The sequence below is a fragment of the Bubalus bubalis genome, chromosome 9, assembly GCF_019923935.1.
Source record: "Bubalus bubalis isolate 160015118507 breed Murrah chromosome 9, NDDB_SH_1, whole genome shotgun sequence".
NCBI lineage: Eukaryota > Metazoa > Chordata > Mammalia > Artiodactyla > Bovidae > Bubalus > Bubalus bubalis.
In genome coordinates, this window is record NC_059165.1 from 8,127,534 (window position 1) to 8,140,995 (window position 13,462).

Below are 13,462 nucleotides of genomic sequence, written 5' to 3' on the forward strand. Positions count from 1 at the left end.
AGAAAAGTTTTGTCAAGTATAGGAACAGATGTAGAATTCTTTAAGGTAATAAAGGAAATTCCTTTTTCTCAGTTCCTATAGTCTGAGAGGTAGACACCAATGCAGAAGTAGATGTACAAAAGATTAGAGGAAAGCACTGTGACAGACAAGGGTAAGTAGGGCCTTTAGACCACAGTGCAGGTCTGGCACCTACGAAAGGACAGGGAGAAGGAAGCAGAATTGTGTAGGAAGAAGTCAAACTGCACTGTCGTTCTGAGAAATTCCGAGATGACCGAGAAAAACCATCCACTAGATCGGTCTCTCTTTGGCCAGAAAGAGGCTGACTCCAGTACCTGCTCCAGATTCAGTCACAGGCTGGAAGCAGTGACTTATTGGGGAGAATGTAGCCTTAGTAGAAGGCAGGATACCCAGAAAGTGTGGCAGTTGAAGCCTGCCTTGCCTGCCCGCTGAGTCACTTCAGTCGTGTCTGACTCTTTGCAACCTCATGGACTGTAGCCCGCCAGGCTCCTCTGTCCATGAGGGTTCTCCAGGCAAGAACACTGGAGTGATTTGCCATGCCCTCCTCCAGGGGATCTTTCCCACCCAGGGATCGAACCCATGTCTCTTGTGTCTCCTGCATTGGCAGGCGGGTTCTTTACCTCGAGCGCCACCTGGGGAGCCCCAGCTTTCACTCGGTCACAATCCTCACAGCAGTTTCTCTTGAAGCTGTGTCTAGGTAGTGTGGATCTAAAAATCTATGTAGAGTATGAAGTATAAAGCCTTCAGGAAGGAAAAACATGGCACATTGAAAGAAATAATTCTCATAAAGGTATGCTGACTATTACTTTGAAAATAACAAAATACAGAAAGAAATTAAAGAACACCTAAATTAACAGCAGGAAAAATGGGAGCAGTTAGTAAATTTTAAAGATGTCAGTTCTTCCTTAAATTCATCCACAGATACAATCCCAATTAAAATTCTAGAAGAGTACCTCTTTTGTCTTTGCTTTTGTTTTTCTTCATAAAAACGTTTCAATTAGATCCTGAAATATTTATAGAAAAGCAAAAGGCCATGTTATTAACTTTGATGTAAATAAATTTCAATTAAAGTTTAATCAGCTAATCAAATATGGGTTACTATCAAGCAGGTCATTCTCAGAATAATTGGATAAGGCAGGAAGTTTGCCCAGATGTTGGTGGGAGCTGGGGGTGTACAGGTGGCCCACAAACAAGTGAGGAGAGAGTAGAAGGGGAATATGGCTATTGTGGCAGAACTCAGATGACAAAACACAAACACTGCAAATTTTGTCCAAGGACACCCTTACTCTGCCTCTTGGCGCTCTTCAAATTAGCAAGAACAAGAAACAGTTGTGGCTGTAATTATCTCTGTAAAGACAAAGACAGTTCACTATTTTTCTTTTAATTTTAATTGGAGGCTAATTACTGTACAATAATGTGGTTGTTTTTGCCATACGTTGACATGAATCAGCCATGGATGTACCTGTGTTCCACATCCTGAACCCCTCTCCCACCTCCCTCCCCATCCCATCCCTCAGGGTCATCCCAGTGCACCAGCCCTGAGCACCCTGTCTCATGCATCAAACCTGGACTGGCGATCTACTTCACATATGATAATATACATGTTTCAATGCTGTCTCTCATATCATTCCCCCCACCTCGCCCTCTCCCACAGAGTCCAAAAGACTGTTCTATACACCTGTGTCTCTTTTGCTGTCTCGCATACAGAGTTATTGTTACCATCTTTCTAAATTCCATATATATCCATTAGTATACTGTATTGGTGTTTTTCTTTCTGACTTACTTTGCTCTGTATAATAAGCTCCAGCTTCATCCACCTCATTAGAACTGATTCAAATGCATTCTTTTTAATAGCTGAGTAATATTCCACTGTGTATATGTAACACAGCTTTCTTATCCATTCATCTGCTGATGGGCATCTAGGTTGCTTCCATGTCCTGGCTATTATAAACAGTGCTGCGATGAACATTGGGGTACACATGTCTCTTTCAATTCTGGTTTCCTCGGTGTGTACACCCAGCAGTGGGATTGCTGGGTCATATGGCAGTTCTATTTCCAGTTTTTTAGGGAATCTCCACACTGTTCTCCATAGTGGCTGTACTAGTTAGCATTCCCACCAACAGTGTAAGAGGGTTCCCTTTTCTCCACACCCTTTCGAGCATTTATTGTTTGTAGATTTTTGGATCGCAGCCATTCTGACTGGTGTGAGATGGTACCTCATAGTGGTTTTGATTTGCATTTCTCTGATAATGAGTGATGTTGAGCATCTTTTCATGTGTTTGTTAGCCATCTGTATGTATTCTTTGGAGAAATGTCTGTTTAGTTCTTTGGCCCATTTTTTGATTGGGTCGTTTATTTTTCTGGAATTGAGCTACAGGAGTTGCTTGCATATTTTTGAGATTAATTCTTTGTCAGTTGCTTCATTTGCTATTGTTTTCTCCCATTCTGAAGACAGTTCACTTTTTATCATCAAGGAGCTTCAGTATTTTTAAAGGACATCTGGCTTTAAGAAAATGCATGTTCGTTTACGGGGAAGGTATTCACGGATGTTGGTCCCTTCCGGCTTCACTTACTTCCTTCCCCCTTCCTCCTCGCCCTGCTTTCTCTCTCTTCTGCTCTCTTTCACTTCTCCCTGCTCGCCTCTTTCTAGCTCTGACTTTGCAAGATTAGCGTTAAACAAAGAAATAATTCATAAGGAAGATAAAAATGACTCCCTTTTAAAACTCAAATAGATCTGACTTGGTAAGTTTAGCAAATTTTTGCAAACTATCCAAAACCTCGACATACTTTTCATGCCTGCCTTTCTAAATAAAATAAGTAAATGCCATCTAATAAAAGGTTATGATTTCTCTAATGTCTGATACCTTTATAACTGTCCAGGTGAGACAGTTAACCGTATCTAATCTATTCAGATGTGAAACAAATCAAAATATTTGCATTGTAAGTGATGTGATATTCAAGAGGACCTGAGGTTTTGAAAGAGGAAAACTGAAACATCTCTACTGTAGCAAAAATGCTCCAACAATACACAGTTAACCTAGGATTTTATTCAACATCAGAAAGTGCTTCCTTGGCAGGGATTCATGTATGCTGAGTCTACTTCTCTTTTTTTTTAAATGCATTCCTCAGTGCTGAATAGCAACCTCTGAAATCCATTGTCTAGTCAAATCTACTAAATGAAGGGTTGAGGGACTTTAAAATTACACATATTTCCAGCATTTCAGAGAATCTCATTCACACCACAAAACATTGTTCTGCATGCAATAGAGAGACTTAATTACACACTGACGATAAAAAAGATACAGCATGAAGACCTGTAGGTGGGATAGAAGTGATTATCCATAAGCACACAGAAAGGGAGCTTGCTTGTAGCTTACATAACTAATTGCCCACACCCAGCTGGCACTTGCATGAACATTTTCTATGAAGGCCCAAATGTTTGTGAGATCTGTTGTCATAAACAAAAGAAACAGATGTTCCAACTCTGATACCAAGCAAAGTTGAAAAGGAAATGATACATTTAGGGATGGGCAGACCACAGATGAAATTATGGACAGGCCCATCTTTTGGGAAGCTCTAGAGTTTAAAATGCTACTGTTATAGTAAAAATTTTTTAAATGAAAAGGACAAGCCCCCTTTTTAATTATAAGTTTTCAGACTCTACATTATATGTAAATATGCATAAAAGGATGAAGTAGCTCAGCATTTAACTCTTTATAATCAATACAGAACTATGTCGTCAAGTATCCTATTGGGGAAACCAACTTAGAAAAGTGTAGGCTTGTTTTCTTAACACTTTGATCCTTCCTGTCCAATGTAGGATGTATACTTCCATTCTGCTCCCAAGAGCAGCCTCAAGTAGGGCAACTGTCTGTGTGGTATATTAGAGTCACCTTGAAACACCTCCCTCCTCCAAGAGATCATCATGCCTCAAACTGTCACCATAATTAGTAGATAAAGGGAAAATTTGTAAGTTGCATTCAAATGAGCGGAACACAGTCAATACCCTCTATAATTAAAGCTAAAAGCCATCACATAAGCTATCAGGAAGAGTAACACTACAGAAGTAATTCCTCTATAAACAAGAATAATTTTCACTCATAATGCAAAGATAAATAACACAGTTTTTAAATGAGCAAAGGATTTGAGTAGATCTTTCTCCAAAGAAGATAAACAAATAGCCAAATAAGCACATAAAAAAATACTCCACATCAGTAGTCATCAAGGAAAACAAATGAAAACCACAACAAAATACCATCCCATACCCACTAGGATGGCTATATGTAAAAAATATCAAATATTGGCAAGAAAGTGGAGAAGCTGAGAACACTACAATGGTGATAAGAATGTGAAATGGTATAGCCACCTTGAAAAACAGTCTGATCATTCCTCCTACGTTAAATAAACACAGAGTTACTATTTCATCCAGGAATTTCACTCCTAGGTGTATACCTCAGGTGATGAAAACACATGCTCACACACACAAAAAATTATACTCAAATTTTCATAGCAGTGTTATTCATCATAAAAATGGAAGACAATGCAAATTATCATCTATTGATGAATGGATAAACAAAATGTGCTATATTCTTATGATAAAATATTTATTCAGCAATTGAAAAGAATGTAGTGCTTGCTACCACGTGGATGGGTCTGGAAAATAGCTTGCTGAGTGAAGGACACCAAACACAAAAGACCACATATTATATTATTTCACTTATATAAAATGTTCACAACAGGCAAGTCCACAGAGACAGAAAATAGGTTAGTCATTGCCTAGAGCTGAAAGGTTGCAGGAGATGGAGAATGACTGCTCTTGGTTACTTGGTTTTTTTCTGGGGCAACAAAAATATTCTAAAATTATATTGTGATGATAGTTTCACAACTCTGTGAAGAGACTAAAAAGCATTTAATTACACACTTTAAATGGGTAAAATGATATGGTATGTGAATTTTGATACAATCAAAGTGTTGAAAAAACAAGGTATGTCCATATTGATGGATTCCTTAGGTCCAATATTGTTTTTAAAGCAAAGTTTACTTGGAAGAGAAGATCTGTTACCAAACACTCATACTTTTGATTATATAGTAGTTTATCACTTCATCTAATCAATCACTTAGCACATGCTGCTAAGTCACTTCAGTCATGTCTGACTCTGTGTGACCCCAGAGACTGAATCCCCGTCCCTGGGATTCTCCAGGTGAGAACACTGGAGTGGGTTGCCATTTCCTTCTCCAATGCATGAAAGTGAAAAGTGAAAGGGAAAAAGTGAAATGCATGAAAGTGAAAAGTGAAAGGGAAAGTCGTGTCCGACTCTTCACGACCCCATGGACTGCAGCCTACCAGGCTCCTCCGTCCATGGGATTTGCCAGGCAAGAGTACTGGAGTGGGGTGCCATCGCCTTCAGTACAAATAGCTCAAACATTTGTCTTTCACTTCTGTCACAGTCCTTAAAACTCTTTAGCTATAATTTGCTTTTCCTAATCCAGAATCTGCCTGCAGTGCAGGAGACCGGGGTTCAGTCCTTGGGTCGGGAAGATCCCCTGGAGAAGGAAATGGAACCCATTGCAGTATTCTTGCCTGAGGAATCCCATGGACATAGGAGCCTGGTGGGCTGCAGTCCATGGGATGGCAAAGAGTCGGGCACAATGAGCGACTAACACTTGTGACTTCGCTGATCCAGCTTTAGTCACATTTCTTCCATGGCTGTTCGCCCTGACCCTGTGAATAGACAAGGATTAGACCCTCCTATTACTCTGGTTGCTTCTGTGGTGTCACTCTAGCACTGCTGACCATTTTCTCCATCTTGAAATTTTTCCTTTGCCTTCACCAATCTTTTCTAACAAATTTTTATTGGAGTATAGCTGCTTTACCATGTTGTGTTAGTTTCTGCTGTACAGCAAAGTGAACCAGCTGTACATATACCTACATCCCCTCTTTTTTTCATTTCCTTCCCATGTAGGTCACCACCGATCACTGAGTAGAGTTCCCTGTGCTATACATAAGGTTCTCACTAGTCACCTACTTTATACTTAGTACCAGCAGGGTGTATATGTCGATCCCAATCTCCCAATTCATCCTACCCCCTCACCCCGCTTCGTGGCATCCATACACTTGTTCTCTGCACCTTTCTGACCTTATACTCTTGCCTGCATACTCCCTAGGACCTCTCTGCCCTTTCTTTATGTTCCTCTTTAGCTGCCCATTTCCTCTCTCTCCTTAAAGGGAATTGTGATTATTTTTCAAGATCTTATTCTCAGTGCTCTGTTTTTCTCTCCTTACATTTTTCCCTTTCATTCTAAATTCCGAATCCATTTCTCAGGCCAACTTCATATCCTAGATCTCAAAGATCTTTTTATATCTGGCCCAATGAACATTTTCAATGTTTTCTCTTCCTTGGTTATCTCAGTATATTTAGTCAATGTTTTTAATGCCCCAACCATGTGCAAGAGATTACACTAGCCATGGGAAATGCCTAAATCAATAAATAAGAAATTTTACTTGCTCATGAGATGCTTATGGTCTAAGAGGGGTAGAAAGGCATCTGGCCCTACTCATGCAAATGAGTGCCTTGAGGAAATTTAGGTCCTAAGGCAGCATTTTATACCTTCTATTTATTTCTAGTTGCTGTTTCCAGATTCTGTATTGATTCTCATAATAATATCTTTGCTGTAAAGCTTAACTTAATCCCTCCTTATTCTAAATTAATCTTCTGAAAACCATTGTGTATCTATTTTTCTGCTCACAAACTTCTAGTGGCTCTCTTGTTTAAGGACCACCAAGCACGAATTTGTCATCTTCACATTCAAGGCACTTTATATACTGGCTGTCTTTTCATCCTTATCTTCCAGGCTCACTGTATCCCCCCACAACATCTGCTCCAGTGGATCTGAATCACCACCTTTTGGCACGTCTTTAAGACATTCTGCTTGTGTACCTTTGCTCAGAAGATTTTCTTTCTTGGCTGCTTGCTGATTGAAGTTATGCTGGCTTCAGTAACAGAATATACATTAATGGTTTAAGACAATAAAAGATCATTAGTCACTCAGGCTGATAGTCTCATGTGAATGTTCCTGGTTGCAAGATGGCTTTTGTCCCGCATAATGTTTTGAGATCCAGGTTTATTTTTTCTTTAGTGTCTCACACCATAGGACATTGAAGTCAGGAAGATGGGCGGAGAATGTGGAGCATGGTCCTTGGGATGTTTTTATGAGCCACGCCTAAAAGTAGTATACATCGCTTCTCTCCAACTCCAATGTCTGAAACTCAATTATATTGCCTCCAAAACTGCAAAAAAGTCAGAGAAAAGCTTTCCATATATGAGCCCAGATGGAAAAGGAACTGGGTCTGTGAACACCAAGCAGTCTTTGTCATCCTGCCTTCCCCATTACTCCCCACTATGGAGAATCTATTCATCAAGGTCAGACCAAATTCCACCTCTCTGGAAAGCATTTCTTAACCACTCCAAATGGGAGTGAGAATTCTCTTTTCTGAAGTTTTACAATGCCTATTATATTCATGTTTTTTATACTTGCCATTCAAATATTATAGCATTTCTTTTTGATTATGCATGTGTTTTCTTCTCCAATGGAATTTTAAGCTCCTTGAAGGTATAATTTTTAGGTTTTTCATTCATTTAATATGTATTTATTGGATAAGTACTGTATAAAGATATAATATTTAGTAGCATATGAAGTAAAAAATTGATAAGAAATTGCTTCTGGATCTATATCATCATTCTGGAATTTGACTCAGAAGGCATTGCCTTAATCAAGTCCTTTAGGACAGTGGAAGAAATCTTTTCAAATGATCATACTATGAGATGTCAATTCATCACAAGGATGATATTATGTAGATAAATAGATATATGAAATATTACTCTTCACTTAACCTTCCTACATTGATTGACCATTGCCTATTCATGCAGAAAAGATCTTCCCTACTATATTAAACAGACTTAAACAACTACAGTCATTATTAAAAATATCCAAAATCATGTGAGCTCACTAACTGAGTCACGCTTCAAGATTAAAAGTATTTGAGGAGGTTTATGACATCCTATATATGACAGCCTAATATTGTTGTATAATTATTCTGCAAGACCATAAACACGCACCCAGCACTAGGATCTAAGGAAGAGAAAATGAGTTTAAACTGAAATGAAAAAGAAAAAACAGATTTAAACTGCTGCAGAAAGAATCTTGGTCAAATACATAGGAGATCTTACTTAAAATGAATTAATTCTGAAATGATTTATTACACCCTTTTTGACTCCTAGAGAATATTAGGTATGTTACAGTAAACGTGGATGCCTAAAAACCAAGGGGTAAACTAAATAGCCTCTGGAGAGATCCTCCCTACCTTCCAAAACTTAAATCTTAATGTTTGAGGCTATTTTTGGCTTCCTTTCTGAGATGGCTCGGAAAGGAGCCTACACCATGAAAAGGAAAAGCAGCTCTTTATCTCTTTTTTCTCTGACTACTTCAAGATCTGTTTTTGCCACCACTTCATAAGTATTTCAATTACTTGTTCCCTCAACAATCCTGCAGAGAAGCTCTGCCCCTATCCCCCTTTTTACAGATGAAGATATTGAGGTTAAGTGATTTTCTCAGGGTTACAAAGAGACCTAGCAGCAATGAAGGAATGAGAACTAGCAGTTCAACCTGCCGGTGGATGAATAGATTGAGTTTCTGAGCAGCCTGGCTATTATATTGCAAAGAGGCCATGCAGACGCCTGGGTGGACGTGTAAAGACACCACGCACTAGAAATGAAAGGAGGCTGTGAGGAGAGGCTTTTCCTTCTTATTAATGACACCGGCGATTGTCTAGAGTTGGAAAGAAAGGCCCGTTAGAGAAAGAGCCTTTTAAAAAGAGGACAGGCAGTGGGGGCACTCAGTTTGGGACCCCTCCTCAATGAGACCTTCGTTGTCCCTACTTGCAGACAGCGCTGCCGAGGAAGCCGGGCTCCAGGTCGGGGACGTGGTGCTGGCCGTCAACGGCACGGAGGTCACCAGTGTGGAGCACGCAGAAGCCGTGCACCTTGCAAGGAAAGGTAGGTGGTCTGCAGGGTCCAGGGTGGCTCTGATGAGGCAGCGATCTAAAACACAGCAGGGAATACCAACATGAGGAGGAGGAAACCCGAAGAATGGGCACGACTTCACTTCTCTCCTGAGACTACCATTACTGCCTTGTCATCAACATGATCTCTCAGAGAAGTTGAATCACATGTCTGTCCTATGTTCCTTCCATATTGATGGAGAGCCACAAAAGTGAAATCAGCAAATGGGAGCAAGAAAAATGTGCTCTGTTTATTACCGATACATCTCCTTAAACTCCTTGCCATGAAAAATACCACTGCAAGAATTCATTTACTGAGTCTCTTTTTTCCTTCCTTTCTTTTTTTTCTTCCTTTTCTTCTTTTCTGTAATTCCACCAGTTTTTAGAATTAAAAAGCCTCCGGGTTTTCATGTTATAAAAAAGAGAGAAGGAAATAAAGAAATTATAAAGCTAAAGCTCCGACAGGTTCTACTTGAGGCCTGCCTTTAAAGCAATCTGACACAGATGGACCCACCAAGAGAGCAATAGTAACACAAACCCTTCACCCCTGTATCCACTCACCTTAAACTTTTGGGAAAGGTTAATACCATCTTCATCTCTGCAAAACAAGTTACTTTCTTTAGCACCGTTTTACAAACCCTCATCTCCCCAGAGACCTAAAAATATACAGGTGATAACTGCTGTGTTCCATCATGAGATTATTCAGTGAGGTGTCCTATTCCCAGCTTCCCCAAGGCAGCGTGTGTACCTCTGTGGCCCTGAAGTATATTATCAGGCCATGAGGTATTCAAATGTGTGCATTTGGAACAGGACACATGTGCTATAAGTATAACTTATCACTGAGCAATAACTATCTCTTGACATACATTTCTCATGATGCCATCACGCTTGGGGGTAAGCAACAGCAACAGACTTCACTAGTGCAGACCAGCACCAGAAAATCGCCAACAAATGCTGCGTCCTGACAAGCACGCCGAAGCTTTTGGGGTAGAATCTAGCTTAAAGTGTTTGGCTGTCTGTCGAGTACTGGCTGCACCGGGAATCCAAGGACACTGTGGACATGTGCAGCAACTCCTCACGAGTCCTGCGCATCTCCATCCTCGTGCGGCACACTTTCGGAGCTGGGGCAATGTGGCAGTGATTATACCAATGAGTTGATGGGCTTTCATTCAGTAAGGGAGGCGTACTAACCCTCGCTGCTGCATCTAGCTGTTCCCACGGTTCTTTCTCACAAATTAATTTTCCAATTTTTGAGTTAAATAAAACCGAACTATAGTAATATTTCCGCTCTTAGTACTTCTTCTATTTTTCCCCAAGAAGCTTAATGTTCTTCATACCTCTGAAGCATTCAGCCTCAGTTAGTGGAAGACAGAAAACATCTCTAAAATTTGAATGGGGTTTTGGGGGCTCTTTAAAAGTTGATGGATTAACATAGATACTGGGGAAGGAGCAGTGAGCTGTCCTGGGCAGTTAGTGGTAGGCTGGTTTTACCTGCTCTTATGAGCTGAGTTCCACCACTCCTTGCTTGCCAGCGTGGACTTCTATCCTAAGACCTTGACCCTAGGGAACCTCAGTGTGTCTTTGCCAGTCCTTCTCACATCCAACAGTGGACATGCCTTGGAAGCAGAAAGGTGAATTCGAGATCTGAGATGCTAAAGTGAGAACAGTGTAAGAGTCTTTTAGGGAAAGGAGATCGTTTGGAGGGGTAGGAATCATAGCCAATAGCAAAAGAGACCTGAAGACACATAGGGAATGGCTGAGGGACCGCCTCATAGTGTTTCTCTCCCCATGTGGTCCTCGGGGGCCACTTCCCCAGCCTGCTCCACTGAAAGCCTGCTGGATGGAGCACCCATTGTGGGCAGTCAGTGCGGCCCTTAAGACCTAGCTTGATTAGGAAGCTGATCATTCCATCCTCAGGCGTAATCTTCTGCACATCTCTAAGGCTACCAGCTTTTAATGGAGAAATAATAAAAATTTAAAAGATGCAAATAAAATGAAGAGACAAAAAGGAAAAACAAAGCTTTAAAAATAATAAAAGACTACTTTGAACACTGGATAATAATAAATTTAAAAACTAGATAAACAACATTGTTAAAAAAGCATTTAAAGAGCCAACATTAGTGCAAGAATAGACAGAAAATCTGTGTAGACTATTATAAAATATTTATAGAATAAGATAAGAGACCACCTCTCCTTTCCCCCATTACCATCCCCACTCCATGCCCCACTCAGAAGCCCAGGATACCACTTTTATAACTATCCAACTTTCAAAGAACAAATAATCCCTATTCTATAGAGTTTTTTCCAGAAAATAAGTAAGAGTGAATGCGTGTCAGCTCATTTTATGAATCTACTACAACTTTGATTCCAGAACTAGAATAGCATAGTATGAAAAACAAAATCATATGTTAATTTTATTTATGAGTGTATAGATACACAAATCCTAAGGGAAAAAAATAGTAAATGCCTGAATCAAACTATTTATTAAAATTATACATAATACATCATAATCAAGTAGGGTATGTATGTGTCTTAGTCACTCAATCCTGTCCGACTCTCTGTGATCCTATGGACTATAGCCTGTCATGCTCCTCCAGCCATGGAATTCTCCAGGCAAGAATACTCCAGGTAGTAATGGTAAAGGAAGGGGAAAAACAGCATTACCGAGAGGCAGTGGGTCTGAGAAGGATACACATGACTATGAAACTAAAAAAAAGAAGAAGACAAAGGGGAAGAAATAACAGGAATAATTTAATTTTTATATAGTACTTTATAAATTCGATTTTCTTAGCAAGCCCTATAAATTGGTCAAAGTATTTTGGGAGTATATGGAATCTGAAACAAGCTTTTGGAGGTTCTCTTTGGGACAGGAAGTCACCAACTTGTCTAAAGAAAGTAAGAATAGTGAAACAGATGATTAAGCCTTTTGTTACATTCATATGAAACACAGAGGTCTTGAAATATATACTTACCAGGTGTCTGTTAAGAGTGTGTTTAAAAACTTAATGTTTACACTTGACTCTTGTGTCTGTCTGTATAAGCTTCTTAAAAGTCTATCTGATATCTTTTTGATTGCTATATATCTCTGCACAGTTTCACTCCCAAGTATGTGAAACTTTGGTAAAATCCTATCATATTACTGATTGCTCCATTGCTGGTTTAGATATAGAAACATCAAGTAACTTTTCTCAGAACCTTAAATCTTCAATCTAACTGTATACCAGACTCACCTGAGACACTCTTAAATACAGAATTCATGGTGGTGGCCTGCATGTTTGTAATTTTAATCAGGTCTCCCCGGCGTTTCTTTCACAGCCAGCCCAGCATCCGTATACAGCATCTTAGAAGCATGGCCAAAATCTTAAAGACGTAGATTAAATACCTATTGTGTTAGCTTCTGGTGCAGGTGTTATCATATCTTCCTAGCCCAGCATCAGAAAGAGGATCCACTGTATGTTACAAGGTCAAGTTTTCAATAGTTCTATTGAAATAATAATTCCATTCAATAAGAATAGACTAACATCTGAAAGAGATGGGAATATCAGACCACCTGTCCTACCTCTTGAGAAACCTATATGCAGGTCAGGAAGCAACAGTTAGAACTAGACATGGAACAACAGACTGGTTCCAAATAGGAAAAGGTGTACATCAAGGCTCTATATTGTCACCTTGCTTATTTAACTTATATGCAGAGTACCTCATGAGAAACTCTGGGCTGGAAAAAGCACAAGCTGGAATCAGGATTGCCGGGAGAAATATCAATAACCTCAGATATGCAGATGACACCACCCTTATGGTAGAAAGTGAAGAGGAACCAAAAAGCTTCTTGATGAAAGTGAAAGAGGAGAGTGAAAAAATTGGCTTAAAGCTCAACATTCAGAAAACGAAGATCATGGCATCTGGTCCCATCACTTCATGGGAAATAGATGGGGAAACAGTGGAAACAGTGTCAGACTTTATTTTTTGGGGCTCCAAAATCACTGCAGATGGTGACTGCAGCCATGAAATTAAAAGACACTTACTCCTTGGAAGGAAAGTTATGACCAACCTAGACAGCATATTCAAAAGCAGAGACATTACTTTGCCAACAAAGTTCCATCTAGTCAAGGCTATGGTTTTTCCTGTGGTCATGTATGGATGTGAGAGTTGGGCTGTGAAGAAAGCTGAGTGCCAAAGAATTGATGCTTTTGAACTGTGGTGTTGGAGAAGACTCTTGAGTGTCCCTTGGACTGCAAGGAGATCCAACTAGTCCATCCTAAAGGAGATCAGTCCTGGGTATTCCTTGGAAGGACCGATGTTGAAGCTGAAACTCCAATACTCTGGCCACCTCATGCGAAGAGTTGACTCATTGGAAAAGACTCTGATGCTGGGAGGGGTTGGAGGTAG

At 39.9% G+C, this 13,462-nt stretch overlaps 1 protein-coding gene across 1 annotated transcript in view; it reads left to right on the top strand.

The window, feature by feature from the left end:
* LOC102410054 overlaps positions 1 to 13,462 on the top strand; it is a 119,451-nt gene that overhangs the window by 37,106 nt on the left and 68,883 nt on the right. Inside the window, exon 6 of the mRNA XM_006056410.4 lies at positions 8,961 to 9,071. Coding sequence (XP_006056472.4) covers positions 8,961 to 9,071 — 111 coding nt within the window. The remainder of the gene's footprint in view (positions 1 to 8,960; positions 9,072 to 13,462) is intronic.